This window comes from Tachyglossus aculeatus, chromosome 19, assembly GCF_015852505.1.
Source record: "Tachyglossus aculeatus isolate mTacAcu1 chromosome 19, mTacAcu1.pri, whole genome shotgun sequence".
NCBI classification, from domain to species: domain Eukaryota; kingdom Metazoa; phylum Chordata; class Mammalia; order Monotremata; family Tachyglossidae; genus Tachyglossus; species Tachyglossus aculeatus.
The window spans coordinates 8,594,694-8,613,125 of NC_052084.1; the positions used below are offsets into that span (position 1 = coordinate 8,594,694).

General features: G+C 48.2%; 1 protein-coding gene across 2 annotated transcripts; it reads right to left on the reverse strand.

Annotated features, from left to right (window-relative positions):
* Positions 1–1,333: 1,333 nt before the first annotated feature.
* Positions 1,334–18,383, reverse strand: LOC119941023 (mitochondrial amidoxime-reducing component 1-like). 2 transcript variants are annotated; one of them, XM_038761464.1, is made up of 7 exons: positions 18,362–18,383; positions 13,386–13,559; positions 11,207–11,369; positions 7,895–8,035; positions 5,792–5,853; positions 5,579–5,650; positions 1,334–2,725 (listed from the first exon to the last, which is right to left on the reverse strand). In XM_038761464.1, exons 2-7 carry the CDS (start codon positions 13,526–13,528, stop codon positions 2,599–2,601), a joined length of 708 nt encoding a protein of 235 aa, XP_038617392.1. In that variant the 5' UTR covers positions 13,529–13,559; positions 18,362–18,383; the 3' UTR covers positions 1,334–2,598. The 2 variants fall into 2 exon arrangements, with proteins under 2 accessions (XP_038617392.1, XP_038617394.1); XM_038761466.1 differs by lacking the exons at positions 13,386–13,559; positions 18,362–18,383 and adding an exon at positions 16,631–16,703.
* Positions 18,384–18,432: the final 49 nt, after the last annotated feature.

Here is an 18,432-nt window from a genome sequence, read left to right on the forward strand (position 1 = left end):
GCACTGGGGTTAATTAGGTCAGACACTGTCCCTGTCCCTCTTGGGACTCACAGCTTAGGCACATTCAAGCATTCAGTACAGTGCTCTGCACACAATGTGCTTAATGAGTACCACTGATTGATTGAGCAGGAGGGAGAAGAGAAGAGTATCAGGAGCCAAAATGGCCTGGCACTGCCATATCAGGAACGCTGAAACAAGACATTGTTACACACCCTGGGGAATCCACAGTTGTCCTTTACATTTGAGGAAGACACCAGTGATGATGAAATATACTCTTGTGAATGAAAAGGCCAGTACAGGATTCTCAGCCCTAACCACACTGCCCACACACTCAGAGGCTAGTCTTTGTTGTGCCACTGTCAGGTTTGCTGTTTGTAGCTCCTGGCACTGTCTTCAAGCTCCTTGCACAGTCTTAACTTTTGCTGCCCTGTGTCACTCTGAGCTGGTGGCTATTTGCAAGGCTCTTTTCTAGCTCATCTTGTTCCCTCCTTAGGTACTTAATGAGAGCAGTGAGAATGGTCAGAGTTGTTTCTCGGAAGGTTTTTATGTGGACATGGAGTCCTCATTCACAAATGACTAGTTGAGAGGAAGCCGGGCTGTGGCAGCCCCCATTCTCACTGTTCCTGCTGTACCTGTCACAAGCTGCCAAAGATGAGAAGCAGTAAATCGGCTAGCCATAAATTTCAAGGATGGTGTCAACAGGGAGGAAGAGAATAGCACACAGTGGCATGGAGAGCAGCGGTGGCAGAGGGAAACAGCTCGGTAAGGACCACTGTCATCCAGTTCTGACTGAAAAGCCTGTGAGCTCCAGGGTTTGATCTCACCCTGGAACATCCTGACTGTGTCAACTCCTGGGATGGAAGGGGTGAGTAGCCTCTTTACTTGGTACTGTAGACAGGAATTCCTGAGGGAACTACCAACTGGTTTCACTGCTCTGTCCTCAGATGGGGGGTGAGCAATCTCTTTACTGATGGCTGAAATTTCACTATCCTACAGCCATTCTTGACACACAGAAGTTACATCAGAGCTTCTGACAGGCAGGATGCTTGGTTTTGGAAGAGCCTTTCAAAATTTGGGGAACTTGTTTTTGTTAAAAGGACATTTGTGAAAGTCAATTACTTGGAGGAAAACCCCTGAAGCAGTAGGAGGAAATCCGATGATGTTACCCCATTAGCTGTGTGAAAAGAACAACTTTCTCCCCTGTATCCTGGGGGCGGTGGGGAGAGAGTGGAACCGAGTTTGGGGAGTGCAGATGGTCAAAGTGGTCAAAATCATAGTCTTTACCCAATCCTGAAAGCCCTTCTTCTTGCCAAGCAGCCATCATGACCCCAAAACAAGTTTAGTTGCTTCTGTTTATTTGGTTTTAACGAAGGTAAGTTTTAGCTATAAATCATCCAGCAAAGTGTAAAACATGGGCACAAACAGGCTAACAAATACCCCAGCTTTATATCAAAGAATTACAATTCAATTCGTAGAAAGTTAGACATTTAATGGACAGTTTACCTTAATAAAAAAGACATTGACATTTTCTTCTCCTGACTCCTCCTAAAGTAGCTTTAGTTGCTAAATTAATGGCTTCACCACAACCTTTCTCACCCACAGGATCCTAAGTCTTCTGACATGACTCTTTTAACCCATCAGCTCCGATGGCAAGGATCACACAGATCCCAAAAAGCACAGTTACTTGGATCAGACAGTGCCCTCTGGGATTTAGGTGCATCCTGCCAGACGGTGGCTCATTAATATATGATTTGGATACCAAAATATGACCACAAACACAAATCAACTCTTCAACCTTGGCACAATGTGTTTTGGTGTCAGAATTACTGCATCAGTTCATTAGCATTGTCTAGGAAACTATCCAAAGCTCTATCTTTCATCCTCTCTGAACTCTTCAATCACCCTCACTTAGCTTCCTGGTTGGCCTGTTAATTCTCAGAAAAACACCCATCAATTTTCTTACAGCAAGTCTTTCACTCAGAAAGTGTATGCATTGTGGTTGGCATTCCACTTCATGTGTCACAGAATGTCCCAGCCCTCAGGGAACTGCTCAGCAGGGATCCCAACCGGGTGGTTGGCTGGATCCCAAACGATTTCTGGGTCCCAGGGCCAAATGGCAGACTGTTCTTTTGGACTACGAGACCAGATGGATCTTTCCTCCTGTCACATTCTGGAGAATTCTACCTCCTCCAAACTGGAAGCAATGGGGTCCTGGGAAACACTGGCCATGCATGCACAGCCCACCTCCAGTTCCAAGGGAGACACCAAATGAGGATTGTTAGTATCAACACATGAGTCCTCTAGACTGTAGGCTCATTGTGGGCAGGGAACATGACTACCAACTTGTTTATATTTTTATATTGTACTCTCCCAAGCACCTATTGAGCTCTGCACACGGTCAGTGCTCAATAAATATGATTGATTGACTGAACTACTTTTTGCAGCTTTGGATGGGCCTGTGGAGGTCGAGAGAGGAAAAAATTTATAACCTAGATCAGAAGAGAAAGCCAAATTAGACCATATGGGATCATCTGTGTGGAGGAGCTATGTTATTTCCTAGGAATTCAAAACAGATCCTGGGCCCAGGGAGTCAGCCTGTTACTGGCCCAGCAGGTAAATGGGGTCTCCAACCTTAATGGTCCCTGGATTTTCCAGCACAAAATACTGTCCGAAGAGAGGTGATTTTCCATACAGTTTCTGGTCAGACGGGTCACACATACGGTAACTGCCAGGAGAGAAGAACCAATAAGAATCAAGCTGACACGTAAAACCCTCACTAGGGTAATGTAGTTCTTTCTTCATTAGTGAAATTCATGCAGGCGAACCATTAGACATCCTAAATTGAGTTCATTTTGGCCTTCTCTGGTCATTAAAATGACAAATTAAACTCAACGCATTGGACACTGGGGGAAAAATCAATTGCTGATCACTACTGGTGACTAACATTTCTAGAACACTATTAATGATCGATACAATTTTAACTTCTCCAAGGAAAGGTGCACTGTAAGAAAAAAGCAAACAACAACAAAAAAACCCTTTGGAACTGAGCTAAGGAGCCTATTCATTTTTGATGGCTTGGTTTAGGCCAGCCTTTCAGATAAGTACAACACATTTACCAGTCACCCAACATTTTATCCAGGATCCCAGATCATATGTAGCATTCTTAATTACTGTAGACAACATAGATTGTTAGTTGCCCTGGGCAAATAGCCATGTGAATTGTTACCGTTTTGCTAATCTACTACCATTTGCCGCACTCCTACCAACTTGACTGTGCCACTTTCTCCCACAATTTATTTCTTAGCCCCAGTGATAATGATGATATTTATTGAGTGCCTATGTGCCAAGCTCCATGTAAAGTGCTGGGGAAGATGCAAAATAATTAAATTGGACATAGTCCCTGTCCCAAAATGGTGCTCACGGTCTAAGAGGGACAGAACAGCACATATATAGATCTTTAAATTGTATAAGTTATTCATTTATATTAATGTCTCTTCTCCTGTAAGCTAGTTGTGGGTAGGGAAAGTACCTGACAACTTTGATGTATTGTACTCTCCTCCAAATGCTTAGTAGAGTGCTCTTCACATAGTAAGCATTCAATAAATACTATTGATGATGATGATGATAATGATGGAGGGCAGGTATTTTATCCTCATTTTACAGATGAGGAAACTGAGGACCAGAGATGCTTAGTGACTTGCCTAAGTTAAGTGATGAAGTTGGGACTAGAACTTGGTTCTGACTCCCAAGAAGACAGGTGGCCTCCTTACAGTTACTAAGCTCTTCCTGCTTTGATCCTTTCCCTCTCATTACTTCTTGGAAGGGATGACAAGCAGAGAGGCCCAGGTATGGAGAAGTTGGATTAAGAGGAAAGACCAACAGCGATACAAAGAGTGATGGAGCTTCTGAATTGGTGGTAGCTGATGCTACCATTTATTTAGCTTTTGTGTAATTTATAATAATAATAATAATAATGACAGCATTTATTAGGCGCTTACTAGGTGCAAAGCACTGTTCTAAGCCCTGGGGAGGTTACAAGGTGATCAGGTTGTCCCATGGGGGGCTCACAGTCTTAATCCCCATTTTACAGATGAGGTAACTGAGGCACAGAGAAGTGAAGTGATTTGCCCAAAGTCACACAGTGGCAATTGACGGAGTTGGGATTTGAACCCATGACCTCTGACTCCAAAGCCCGTGCTCTTTCCACTGAGCCACGCTGCTTCTCTAATTTATGTAATCCTAGAGGACTTTTCTCTTCCCAATTTATGACTACCTGTCTTGAGGAGGATAAAAATGACTACATTTATGACAATTTAAATCTCCATGAGAGATAGGCAAAAGACACCTCAGGTTGCTGCCTGATTTCTCAGGGTATTATGAGCAATTAGGCCCCGGTCTAAGACACATGCAGAACTCTACAATATAACAAGTAGGTGATCTGCCTGACTATTACCACGTCCTTCTTGCAGTCACTTTCATGCTCTGTGACAATGATCCTACTGTAACACACAAGCTCATGAGTAGCGAATCAGCAGAAAACTTTAGTGGAACAGCACAGATGCATTTTGTACTTCAAGAAAGGCAAGCGCCCTCATCCCCACAGAAAGCTTTCTATCTCCAGCAGGGAAGAGGATAAGTTTGTGGCACCAGAAGCCAGACTAGAGCTCTAGGCACTTGTAGCTAAACCTGGCTGGCAAGATATGGCCCCAGGGCTATATGAAAGCAAGATCTCAGCACTGTTCCCTAAGGGAGAATTGTGGCAGTTGGATTCCTGGCTCCAAAAGGCCGAGACTCATAAGCCCACTCTCCATGGAGGCTATGAGGCATTGCCCTCAAACTTTTGCGCTGACAAACCCGGCCTTTTAGCTTTCAGAAACCTGTTGCTTTTCAACCCTCATCCTCCCCTAAAATTCCTGCCCCCATTTAGTTCCTGGATGGAAATAAAAGGTTGTCCCATGTGCTGAGATGAGAGCTGCAATTATGCATGTGGCTCTGCATGGTACATGGGAGGGACCCCAGCTCAAACCACTATGTTTTAATATTTATAAACTCTGAGCCCAGGCCTGGGTATACAATATGGCTACAGGGGCCTGAATTTTGAATGAACAAGTAATTGCTTGTGAGCGCATGGCCTAAAGGCAAGAACACAGGACTGGGGGTCAGTAGACCTGTATTCTAACCCCAGCTTTACCCCTGAACTTGGGCAAATCACTTAATTTCTTTATGTCTGTTTCCTCATTTGCAAAATGGGGGTTAAATATACATTCTACCTCCCCAGTTGACCGGGATCCCAATGTGGGACAGGAACTGTGTCTGATCTGACTAAACTGTATTTACCCCAGCTCTTAGCAGAGTGTTAGGCATAAAGTAAACCTATTATTATTATTATTGCTATTACTATTAAGGGTTGGCTGCAAGATTGAAGTAGAGGATTGTAGGTGGGAATTTTTTTCCAAAAACACTCAGGGCCAAGAAGCCTTCACAGCTAACAGGCTGAGGTATTGCCGCAGCCTGGCTCACCGAGAAAAGGTCAACTGAGACAGATACTTAAACTGTGTGTGTCTCTGCTTGTCTTTACCTCTTAAGCGTTTGCAGTGGCTCCTTCCTGCTTATGACTCCAGAGTCGGGGTCTACCGTGGTTAAGACGCACCTAGAATGGGCACAGAAAGGATTAGGCAATGGTTCTACCAGTTCTCCCAAGTGCTTACTACAGTGCTCTCCACACAGTAAACCGATTGATTGATTGGTTGGGGACGGGGCTCATGCAACCCCATTCCTTGTGGAGCCTTACCTTCCACAAGCCATGACCCTTTTCAATTTCACATCCCCGATGAGGAGCTCGCTCCAAGAATCCTGGATGGGGACAGCGAAAGTCACAGTCACTGCTCTTCCCAAACACTTGGACCCTGTCTGGCCCACCGGACAATTTCCCTCAGTAGCTCCTCTGTGGCCGAACAGTCCACGGGTCCTCCCCTGGTCATTCGCCCTGCTGACCCACAGTCTCCCTGATAAACTGCCTCCCTGTCGAAAGCCTTGAGAAGCAGTGTGGCTCAGTGGAGAAGAGCACGGGCTTTGGAGTCGGAGGTCATGGGTTCAAACCCCGGCTCCCCCAATTGTCAGCTGTGTGACTTTGGGCAAGTCACTTAACTTCTCTGTATCTCGGTTACCTCATCTGTAAAATGGGGACTGAGACTGTGAGCCCCACGTGAGACAACCTGATCACCTTGTAACATCCCCAGCGCTTAGAACAGTGCTTTGCACATAGTAAGTGCTTAATAAATGCCATTATTATTATTATTGCAGGACTAATTCTCCTCGCAGCTCTGGGTTTCACCCTCCCTTTCCCAGCCCCACCTCTTTGCCCAATTCCTCTCCCATCACCCTGCTGATGTCCAGGGTGAGTGACTGACATTCGAGGTAAATCCGTTTTCCATCTGGGAAGGGTCCTGAGGAGTGAGCAGACTTTCTGCCTAGACATTGCGGGTCCTTTCCCCCTTTTCTATGGGAAGGCCAATTTATTGGACTCCTCCACCGGACCGTCCCACCGCATCCCCTGTCGACCCGCTCTAAGCAGAACTGACCACATGGGGGCAGTGTGGTCATTCAAAAGCACACTCTGATAGCAGATAACGCTGAAGAAAACCCAGGACTATTTGGGAGGAAAATAGAAAACTGCCAACAGAACACAGGTTAAATCAATCCTAGTACTGGGCTTTACCTCTTAACCTCTTAACCAGCAACGTAATTCCAAATGGCTTTGGGCGGGAGAGGGGGGGAGTTGCTTGGTCTGTGTCTTGTCTCTTATGGTTGTACATATTTATTACTCTATTTGTTTATTTATTTATGTATTTATTTTACTTGTACTTTTCTATCCTACTTATTTTATTTTGTTGGTATGTTTGGTTCTGTTCTCTGTCTCCCCGTTGCTTGGTCTGTCTCTTGCCCTGAGGTAGGGTGCTGGCCAGACGTGTTTTGGAGGTCATCGGCAGCTCCAGATCTGGGCAGGCCCGGCAGCCCAGAGTGACCACGGTCTACACTCACAGCTCAAAATGACGCCCCTCAATGATCTGGGAGGCAGTGTGGCTTAGTGGAAGGGGCACGGGACTAAGAGTCAGGAGACCCAGGTTCTAGTCCTAGCTCCATCACTTTGTGACCTTGGGCGAGTCGCTAAACCTCTCCCTGCCTCAGTTTCCTCTTCTGTAAAGCAACGATGGGATGACTGGTCTCCTCGCCTCTCAGCCTGCAAAGCCCATTTGGGGACAGGGACTGTGTCCAGTCTGACTAGACTGTGAGCCCACTGTTGGGTAGGGACTGCCTCTATATGTTGTCAACTTGTATTTCCCAAGCGCATAGTACAGTGCTCTGCACACAGTAAGCGCTCAATAAATACAATTGATTGCATATACCCTACCTCTTAGCACATTGCTTAGCACATAGCACTGAATAGATACCATCATCACCATCATCATCATCAATCGTATTTATTGAGCGCTTACTATGTGCAGAGCACTGTACTAAGTGCTTGGGAAGTACAAATTGGCAACATATAGAGACAGTCCCTACCCAACAGTGGGCTCACAGTCTAAAAGGGGGAGACAGTCTAAAAGGGGGAGACCTTCTTCATTATTTTCTTTATTATTATTATTATTTGATGATAAGCACTATCAATAACTGAACTTGCTTCTCCCCCCATCCTGAGTCACCACTACCAAACCTCACTCTCTGAGTTACTGGTTGGCTTCACAGACTCTAACATTGAAATTGATTGTTCCAAAAGCTCAGGCCCATCAATAACATATTGAGGACATTCGATTCCACTATAGTACCCTTAAGGAACAGGCTCTTGGACAAAGGTAAATTAGCAGATAAATAGCCACTACAGCACATTCTTTACCTCCTCGAAGACCTTACATCCTGAAACAACGATGTTGGGCCTAAAGTTGCTCGTTTTGACTTTCTTCTCCAGCCTGGAGTTGAGATCCGCCAGGGACGCTTCCGAGAGGAGCATGTAAGGGCTGGCATCGGTGTAAGCAATCTGCATGGTGAAATTCAGATGGAGAGAGTGATACGATGGCCCAAGAACCCGCTTCCCAGGATCTCCGGGCGGCCAATGCTTCGAGGAAAAAAATCCCTTCAAACTGAGCATTTTCTCTTTCTTTCAGAAGGGCTTCACCCCCCAGGGGTTTGCAGAGGCTCTGTAGCTCCTCTGGGCCCAGAGGTATTCCATGGCAGATTCTGGACAGGGGCCACCATAGCACACATCGGCTGCTACAGGAAGGGATCGTGCACATGACCCGGTGGGGGGAAGGCGGGGATGTGGAGGGCGCCAATAACCCATGCAGCCAAGTACCCATACTTGGTACTTTCAAGGCCCTGCTGAGAGCTCACCTCCTCCAGGAGGCCTTCCCAGACTGAGCCCCTTCCTTCCTCTCCCCCTCGTCCCCCTCTCCATCCCCCCATCTTACCTCCTTCCCTTCCCCACTGCACCTGTATATATGTACATATGTTTGTACATTTTTTTTTACTCTATTTATTTATTTATTTTATTTGTACATATCTATTCTATTTATTTTATTTTGTTAGTATGTTTGGTTTTGTTCTCTGTCTCCCCCTTATAGACTGTGAGCCCACTGTTGGGTAGGGACTGTCTCTATATGTTGCCAGTTTGTACTTCCCAAGCGCTTAGTACAGTGCTCTGCACATAGTAAGCGCTCAATAAATACGATTGATGATGATGATGATGATGATGATGATGATGATGATGATGTGCTAGAGCAGCCCAGCTGGGAGATAGAGAACAGAGTGCAACAGTGGTAGTTGTAACAACAACAGCATATTTCGAGTGCCCATTTGATGGGGATTGATGATGACTGATAATGACTTAATGGGGAATGATGATGTGAAGCGCTTACTATGTGCCAGGCACTGTTCTAAGCCCAGGAGTAGATAAAAGATAATCGAATTGGACACAGTGTGTGTCCCACATAGGGCTCCCAGTCTCAATCCCCATTTTACAGATGAGGTAACTGAGGCAAAGGGAAGTGTAGTGATTTGCCCAAGGTCACACAGTGGACAAGTGGCAAAGCTGGGATTAGAACTCAGATCCTTCTGATTCCCAGGCTCATACTCCACTAGGCCACACTGCTTCATTTGGTATTATGTACTAGGTGCTTGGAAATGTACATAGTAACAAAATGACATGTTCCCTGCCCACAAGGAGCTTATCCTTTAACTGGTGAGACAGACTTAAAAATATTTACCACTCAAGGTAAAGGGGAAGCAAGGAGTCACCTTAGCATTCACTTCCTGTTGCCCTTGACTGAGCCAGAAGCTGGGGAAGATGCCAGGAACGGAGAAGGATATTGGGAGCGGGGTAGAGGGAAAGGGAAGGAAGGGAAGGGTTGCCACCAGTTAGCTAGTTCAACTTTAGAACACACCAGGTGGTCCAAGGGCTATCGGAGCTCAAAGTTTCCTTGTCTGCTCCAGACTTCAGTGTTTCTCACGGCAATGAGCTGGAAGAAGTGCCCTGTCCATTATCAGTGTTTATTGTACTTCCTTGCTTTCAGCCTGGTTTCTTTAAGAAATCTAATTTCTTTCAGGCCCTAGGCTTGTGGGCCCGTTAGCCTGGCTGGAGTGATGAGAGTGAGTCCGAAAACCAAATCTAATTCCAAAGTGAAATCAAAATTGAAGGGGTCATGACAGAACAAAGCGCATTTTACTATTGATGTAGATGGAGTAGTCTTTCAGTTTGAGGACTGCTGCTATCCAGGTCTCAGAGATATTATGTTCTGTGGCTGCCGACTCTATCCATTCTCCCAACCAGCAGTATTTGCTGGGCATAAGGAGGCCCGGGTGAGAGAGTGTAAATGACTCAGTGCAAACCATCACCACTATTGCAAAAGCAACTTGATGTCAAGACAGACTTGCAAAAATACCTTTCAGCCCTGTGAGCACGAATGAATGTGGTAGGGCACAGCTGGAAACTATCTCAGCCCCCAACACTAATCACAAAATCCTTCAAATCTTCTTGGTTTTGCTTGAAAAATATCAATTAGTGGCATTTATTGAGTGCTTACTGTGTGCTGAACCCCGTACTAAGCGCTAGAGAGTGTACAATACATCAGAGTTGGTAGACACGTTTCCTGCAAGGAACACATAGTCTAGAGGGGGGAGGGTATTGAAAAGAAGTACTGAAACCACAACTCAAATTTGAATTTCTCTTTTTTCCATTTTCTTTCTTTCTAATACCACATTTGCTAAACTTGCATTTCGCTTTCAAATTGAGTAACAATTGGGCTCCCCATTTATCTGTCCACTCAAAGCGTGGGAATGGTGGGAATGAAGCAGAAGGCGGAACAAGGCCAACTCTTTGAGGGCAGGGCTCGGAAGCAGTGTGGCAAGGCAGATAAAGCATGGGCGTGGGATGCAGAAGATCGTGGGTTCTAATCCCGACTCTGCCACTTGTCTGCTGTGTGACCATGGGCAAGTCACTTCACTTCTCTTTGCCTCACTTACCTCATCTGTAAAATGAGGATTGAGATTGTGAACCCCAGGTGGGACAAGGGACTGCGTCCAGCCCAATTTGCTTGTATTCCGTCCCAGAGCTTAGTGCAGTGTCTGGCACATAGTAAGCACTTAACGAATACCATAATAATAATAATAACCTACCAACTCTACTGTATTGTACTCTCCCAATCACTTAATACAGTGCTCTGCACAAAAAATACCAATGATTGACTGAAAGTATTAAGAATATAGCCTAGCCACAAGGGAAGCCCAGCAGACTCTATACCTTGTAAGACCATTCTTTACAGCATTCTGGCATCAAGATGCAGGTAGATGCTTTGGGAGGGAGAATGTAAGTGGGCAATCAGAGAAGAAGGTTCTGGACAGTGGAGTGGACATAATAATAATAACAGGATTTGTTAAGTGCTTACTATGTGCCAGGCATTGTTCTAAGCACTGGGGTCCATACAAGTTAATCAGGTTAGACACAGTCGCTGTCTCACATGGGACTCACACTCTTAATCCCCATTTTACAGGATATCTACTAGGCTACGCTGGTGAGGAGTCAATCCATGGACATGTGCTTAGCTACAATCCTAACAACCCTGGCTTATGGATCATAGCATGGTGAGATGGTGTTCTCCAGCTTAACGTTCCACCAAGAAAACAGTCTCCAAGTGAATGTATGAAGCACGCTCACCTGATCGGTCGGGCAGAAGACGTGTTTTATTTGGTGTGAGTTCCTTGGACGCATGTGTGGCTCGAACTGGACCAGCCGATAGGGCTCCGTCTTCAGGAAACTGCTGATCCACTGGGCAGCCGCATCGCCACAGTCCCTGCCTTCGATTTCCATGCCGTGCACTCTGCAAGGGGTGGAGAGAGACCAGTTTTCTAAATGGGGTGTTTCTGGACCCCAACCTCTTTGATAGAGAAGCAGCGTGGCTCAGTGGAAAGAGCACAGGCTTTGGAGTCAGAGGTCATGGGTTCAAATCCCGGCTCCACCAACTGTCAGCTGTGGGACTTTGGGCAAGTCACTTAACTTCTCTGTGCCTCAGTTACCTCACCTGTAAAATGGGGATTAAAACTGTGAGCCCCCCGTGGGACAATCTGATTACCTTGTAATCTCCCCAGAGCTTAGAACAGTCCTTTGCACATAGTAAGTGCTTAAGAAATACCATTATTATTATTATTATATGGCTGAACAGTCCCATAAGAGAAGTAGCATGGTCTAGTGGATAGAGCATGGGCCTGGGAATCAGAAGGGCCTGAGTTCTAATCCCGACTCCACCACCTGTCTGCTGTGTGACCTTGGGAAAGTCATTTCACTTCTCAGTGCCTCAGTTACCTTATCTGTAAAATGGGGATTAAGACTGTGAGCCCCATGTGGGACAGGGACTTTGTCCAACCCTGACTTGTTTATTGTACTTCCTTGCTTTCAGCCCAGTTTCTTTAAGAAATCTCATTTCTTTCAGGCCCTGGGCTTGTGGGCCTGTTAGCCTAGCTGGCATGATCAGAGAGTGAGTCCGAAAACCAAACCTAATTCCAAAGTGAAAGCATCTTGAAGGCAAACAGAATATCTGTTCAGTGTGGCTTAGTAGAAAGAGTGTAGGTCTCGGGGTCAGAAAACCTGGGCTTTAGTCCCAGCTCTGCCACCGGCCTGCTGTGTAACCACAGGCAAGTCATTCAACCTCTCTCTGCCTCAGTTCCCTCTCCTGTATCCATCCTCCCTCCTTAGACAGCGAACTATGACAGTGAACCCTATGCGGGACAGAGATTATCTGATCTGAATATCTTTTTATCTACACATAGTGTATCTAGCACATAGTGAGTGCTTAGGAAATTGCTAGAATTATTATTCTATAAGGAAGAATCAGAGTAGCCAGATCACAGGAACGTGGGCATTTATTTATCCAGAGACAATGAAGTAAATTCCTCAGTCCAGGAGTTCTCTGACGGGCACCTAACTTTCCCATCTCTGATGTCACATGGGACCACAACAATCCTGACAGAGCTCAGAGCTTAGTTCTTGGAACTAACCTGACCTGCTACCTAGAGGTGGATTGACCCTGTCAATTGACCTTGTCAACTGTCAATCCCTGTCAATTGACTTATGCTACCTTGCTCAATGTTTGCTCTGCACCCCGAGGACTTAATAAATCCTTGATTTTTTTAGTGCTGATATGCTGGGTAATGACAATAAGATGAACTGTCCATCTAAATTAACCAGTTCAGCTGTTCACGCTTCGAGGCCCCTAAATCAATCTTTACTCCTTTATATAATTTACATCTTAAATCAAATAAAATACCATCTCTACCGTTTCATTACAAGTTCCCACAGCAACAGCTTTTAGGTAGTTTGCAGAAATAGGGCCCAAAACACAGTGAGACCATCCGGACAAATAAGAAAGGCCACCTACTCTCTAACTGGCAAAAGCAGGGGTCCCTGAAGCCTGAAAGCAAAGAGGGTGCTTACAGTGTTTGCTTAGACCCAAAGAAGGAGGGAGTGACATGAGGAGGTGTGACCCAAGGCCAGTTCTTTCCACACCTGTCACATTCAAGGGTGCTTTCCTGACCACTCTGAACATTTCCCACTAGGGAGCCAAGCTTTTCCAGCCGTAGCCCGAGTTTGTACAGTTTCTGCTCATTAGAGAAGCTGCCGTCCTCCCCAGATGGCCAGGATGCCACCCCAACCCCTCCACCTTGAATAATGAGAGTTTGAAGGAGACAGTCCTGGTTGGATCTGACCCCTTATCCTAATGGGATGACCCAAGATTTTCCTCAGATGTCTTCCTTTGTGGGTGCTCCTATGTCAAAGCCCATTTAATGCAATAACGGGAAAGTTGATTGTTTTTAAAGGCAAAAATTGCTTCCGGTCATACCTGCAGCTGAGCACTGGGTTTGTGGCGGGCACCTTGGTGGGCAGGACTAGATCCTGGGTGTACGCGGCACTCAGCGTCAGAGAATCGCTATCACAGGTCAGGGAGATCAGCACCATGCGAGGCTCCTGCCGGGCATTGACCATGTGTCCATCCTCCTTAACCACCAGCCAAAATCTGCCATTGCCAAAGCAAATGTATCGGAAACAAGGCACACTCCTACTCTCCCCACCTTGATCTAGGGGACTGGGTTCTGCATAAACTGTGAATGTGTTTGAGCAGGTATCCACTTTATCCCAAAGGACTGGGTTCTACATAAAACTCTTGTGGGTGTCTGTCTGTGGGTGTGTCTCACTGATTTAGTATTACCCCTTCTCAGTCAATCAGTGGTATTTATGGAGCGGGAAGCACCGTCCTAAGCCCTTGGGAGTGTACAACAGAAGGAAGATGAGCATTCCTTGCTCTAAAGGCACTTCACTCTAATGGGGGAAAGGGATAAAAATATATTGACAAACAATGACAGCAGAAGGAAGAACAAGGGTAGGAAGTAAAAGAAAAACCACAAGAAAAAAGTAACCAAAATACAACAATATGCAGGATGAAATAGCTGAATTAATAATTGAATCTACAAATAAAAATATACAAAGCCCACGATCCTGGCTAATGTAATGGATTGATTAATAGTCTAAGAAAGGTGATTTGTCCTATTTGATGACGATGGTCTTTGTTAAGCACTTACTATGTGCCAAGCACTGTTCTAAGCACTGGACCTATTTGTTAGACTAATAATGATGAACTTCTATTTGGCTCTCAATTTACAAAACCAGGCAAATTCTGCCAACTCTCAATTACTCAGTGGTCAGTTCAATCCTTTTGCCTCTTCTATGCCTTCCTTAAGGCATACCTTTCTCGTACCTCACTTCTCAGTAACACCTCCCCGTAACACCTCCCCTGGGCGGGGGAAAGGAGAGGGTAGGAAGTGGATCTTACTTTTTCACAGCTCTGATAAAAATTAATAGTTTATGGGGAAGGAGGAGGTGGCCACAAAGATATTTTGGAAGTTAGCTGTGGATTTTATTTACCTGGATTCTCCTCATGTCCATTTCCAGGGGAAATTGAAGCTGACTTACTAGAGAACACTGAAGTCAGTCAACAGGCTTTCTTGCATCCTTACGCGATTCTGAGTAATAGCAGTAGTAGTAGTAATAGCAGTAGCAATAATAATGATATTGATAATGGCATTTGTTAAGCACTTACTGCATGCTAGGTACTGTACTAAATAACTGTATTTATTGAGTGCCCACTGGGTGCAGTTCACTCTGCTAAGTGCTAGGGAAAGCACGACACAGACTGTTGCCTGGACTGGGGGAGTTACAGAGAAAATACAAACCGAGTTTCCTGCCTCTAAAGAGGGAGATGGAATACATTCAACTAATTATAAATGAAGATACATGGGGCACAGGATCGGTGAGACTGAGAGCGGCAGAGGCCTGTGAACATATTTCCCCGTGGTGATTCCAGGGTCACTGGGTGACATGACCAGGTTCCGGGGAGGTGCTAAAGGTCAGAAGGGAGCAAGGAGCTCCATTAAATATGACTGATTGATCGATCGACTCAGCCCACCTCTTTTCCCACCACAGAGCTCTTTCAACTAGCCGCTGATCCCTGACCCCTGGGCTAATGTAGATTTAGGTTTTGAGATGCCCAGCCAGCCGCCTGACTATCGGAGGCTTGAGCTGGGCCTTGCAGGTTTTCTGCCCTGGCCCACTTCAATTAGGAGGGTAGAAAAACTGCCTAAATTTGAACCTGGTTCCAGATGGGGCTATGAGAGGGCGGGCTGCTGCTTCCCCCGACCCTCCATCCCCAGCGGGAGCCCCTGGGGGACCTCTAGACCCAGGGGCAGGATACAAAACCAAGCCAATTCTGCCAAACTCTCAACTACTCAGGGTCACTTCAATCTCTTTGTCTTCTCTCCTGTTTCGTTCATTCAGTCATATTTATTGAGCACTTACTGTGTGCAGAGCACTGTACTAAGCGGTTGGAAAAGTACAATAGAAGAAAAAAGTGACATTCCCTGCCCACAATGAGCTCACAATCTAGAGTGAGCTCCTGTGCCTCCTTGAAAGCCTTTCTCCTATCTCTCTTCTCAGTAACACCTCCCCTAGGCAGGGGGAAAGGAAAGGGAACAGGGTTAGGATACACAGGGGAGCAGAATGGGGGTATGCATGGGAGCAGGGTTGAGATACACAGGGGAGCAGGGTCGGGGTACGCATGGGAACAGGGTTGGGATACATAGGGGAGTAGGATTGGGATACACAGGGGAGTAGGGTTGGGGTACACAGGGAAGTGGGGTTGGGGTATGCATGGGAGCAGGGATGGGATACACCGGGGAGCAGGGTTGGGGTATAAATGGGACCAGGGTTGGGATACGGATGGGAGCAGGGATGGGATACATAGGGGAGCGGGGTTGGGGTACGCATGGGAGCAGGGATGGGACACACTGGGGAGCAGGGTTGGGGTAGGCATGGGAGCAGGGTTGGGATACACAGGGGAGCAGGGTTGGGATACACAGGGGAGCAGGGTCGGGGTATGCATGGGAGCAGGGATGGGATACACCAGGGAGCAGGGTTGGGGTATAAATGAGACCAGGGTTGGGATACACAGGGGAGTCGGGTTGGGGTACGCATGGGAGCAGGGATGGGACACACCGGGGAGTAGGGTTGGGGTAGGCATGGGAGCAGGGTTGGGATACACAGCGGAGTAGGGTTGGGGTAGACAGGGGAGCAGGGTTGGGGCATCAGGAGAGCAGGGTTGGGGTACAGAGGGGAGTAGGGTTGGGGTACTCAGGGGAGCAGGGTTGGGGTACTCAGGGGAGCAGGGTCAGGGAATACAGGGGAGCAATGTTGGGATACAGAGGGGAGCAAGGAGGGTCGGGGTATGCAGGAGAGCAGGGTTGGGGTACATAGGGGAGTAGGGTTGGGGTACACAGGGGAGCAGGGTTGGGGTATGCAGGAGAACAGGGTTGGGGTACAGGGGGGAGCAGGGTCGGGGTACAGAGGGGAGCAGGGTCGTGGTACAGAGATGGGCTAGGCAGGGGATCGGGGTCAGGGATGCCGGGGGGCAGGGTCGGGCCGCAGGGGTCGTTGGTGCCCCCCCATCCATCGACGATCTTGAGCGAGCGTTTCCTAAGTGGCGGGGGGGGGGGGGGGGGGAGAGATAGGTCCCCCCGGCCCCGGTCGGGGCGGTACCTGTCCCGGAGGGGTCCGGCCCGGAGCCCCAGCTCGGTGCACTGGGCCTCGGGCACCGCCAACCCCTTGCAGGACTTGATGGGGTAGATCCACAGCTCCGACACCGCGCCCACCTGCCGCCGGCCCCGCCGGCCCCGCCGCCCGCGGCCGCCCAGCCCCGACGCCCCCACCGCCCCCAGGGCCCCCAGCGCCCCCAGGGCCACCGCCACCGCCCCCAGCAGCAGCCAGGGGGGCCGGGCCGGAGCCCACGGGGCCAGCCGGGACGGGAGGGGCCAGACCCAGCCCCAGCCGCCCATCGCACCGCGCAGCACCGCGCAGCACCGCGCAGCACCGCACCGCCGGCGGGCCCAGGAGGCCCCGACGCCTCCGGCCGGGGCGGGGGCGGAGGAGCGGGGCCCCGGGGGCGGGGCGAGGAGGGCCGGTGGGGGGGGGGGGGGGGGGCAAGGACCGGGCCTCAACCCCGGGACGCTTAGGGGAAGACAGAAGGCGACGGAGGAGGCCAGAGAAGGAGAGAGAGGAGGACAGAAGGCAAGGGAGTAGGAAAGAGGAGCTCAGAGGACGGCAGTGGGCAGAAGGGGAAAGAGGAGGGCAGAGGGGGACAGAGGAGAACTGAAGGTAAGAGAGGAGGACAGAGAAGAGAGAGGAGGACAGGGGACGGAGAAGAGGAGGGTAGAAGGGGACAGAGGAGGACAGATGGAAAAAGAGGATAGAAGGGGACAGAGGACAGATGGGGAGAGAGGAGGACAGAAGATGAGAGGGGAAGACACAGGACAGAGAAGAGGAGGACAGAAGGGGAGAGAGAGGTCAGATGGGGAGAGAGGAGGACAGAGGAGCGGAGGAGGAGAGAAGGAGAGAGGAGGACAGAAGGGGACAGAGGAGGGCAGAAGGGGACAGAGGAGAAGAGACGAGGATGGAAGGGGACAGGGGAGGACAGAAGAGGAGAGAGGAGAAGAGAGGAGGACAAGGGGACAGAAGAGGAGAGAGGAGAAAAGCGGAGGACAGAAGGGGACAGAGGAGGACAGAGAAGGACAGAAGGGGAGAAAGGAGGACAGAGAAGAAGAGAGGAGGACAGAAGAAGAGAGAGGAGGACAGAAGAGGGGAGAGGAGGGGAGAGGAGAAGAGAGGAGAGTGGAAGGGGCTGTCCAAACATTTTCCCCTCCGGGAAGGTGGGAGCAGGGCAGCCTGAGCCCAGTGTCTTCTTTGCCCTTTGCCATAGTAGTTAAAATCCATTCTAATAGTAATGATGATGGTATTTGTTAAGTGTTTAGTATGTGGCAGGCACTGTACTAATCGCTGGGGTGGATCTGAGCAAATCGAGCCGGACGAATTCCCCGTCCCATGTGGGGCTCACAGTCTCAATCTCCATTTTACAGAGGAGGTAACTGAGGCGCAGAGAAATGCAGTGATTTGCCCAAGGTCACAGTAGACAAACGGCAGAATAGGGATTAGAACTCACGAGCTAACTCCCAGGCCCGTGCTCTGTCCACTATGCTATGCTGCTTAAATGCTGGCTAGATACAAGATAATCAGGTTGGATACCGACCCTATCCCAGATGGGGCTCACAACCTTAATCCCCATTTTACCGATGAGGTAACGGGCACAGAGAAGTTAAGTGATTTGCCCAAGATCACCCAGTCGACAGGTCATGGAGCAGGAATTGGAATCCAGGTCCTTCTGACTCCCAAGCCCGTCCTCGGTCGCACTAGGTCACACTGTCTTTCAGTCAGTACCTTTCAGTGTGGATATTAGCTGGGTAATTCTGATGGAGTAGGCCTGTCAAGTCCCCAGAGGCCTTTATTCT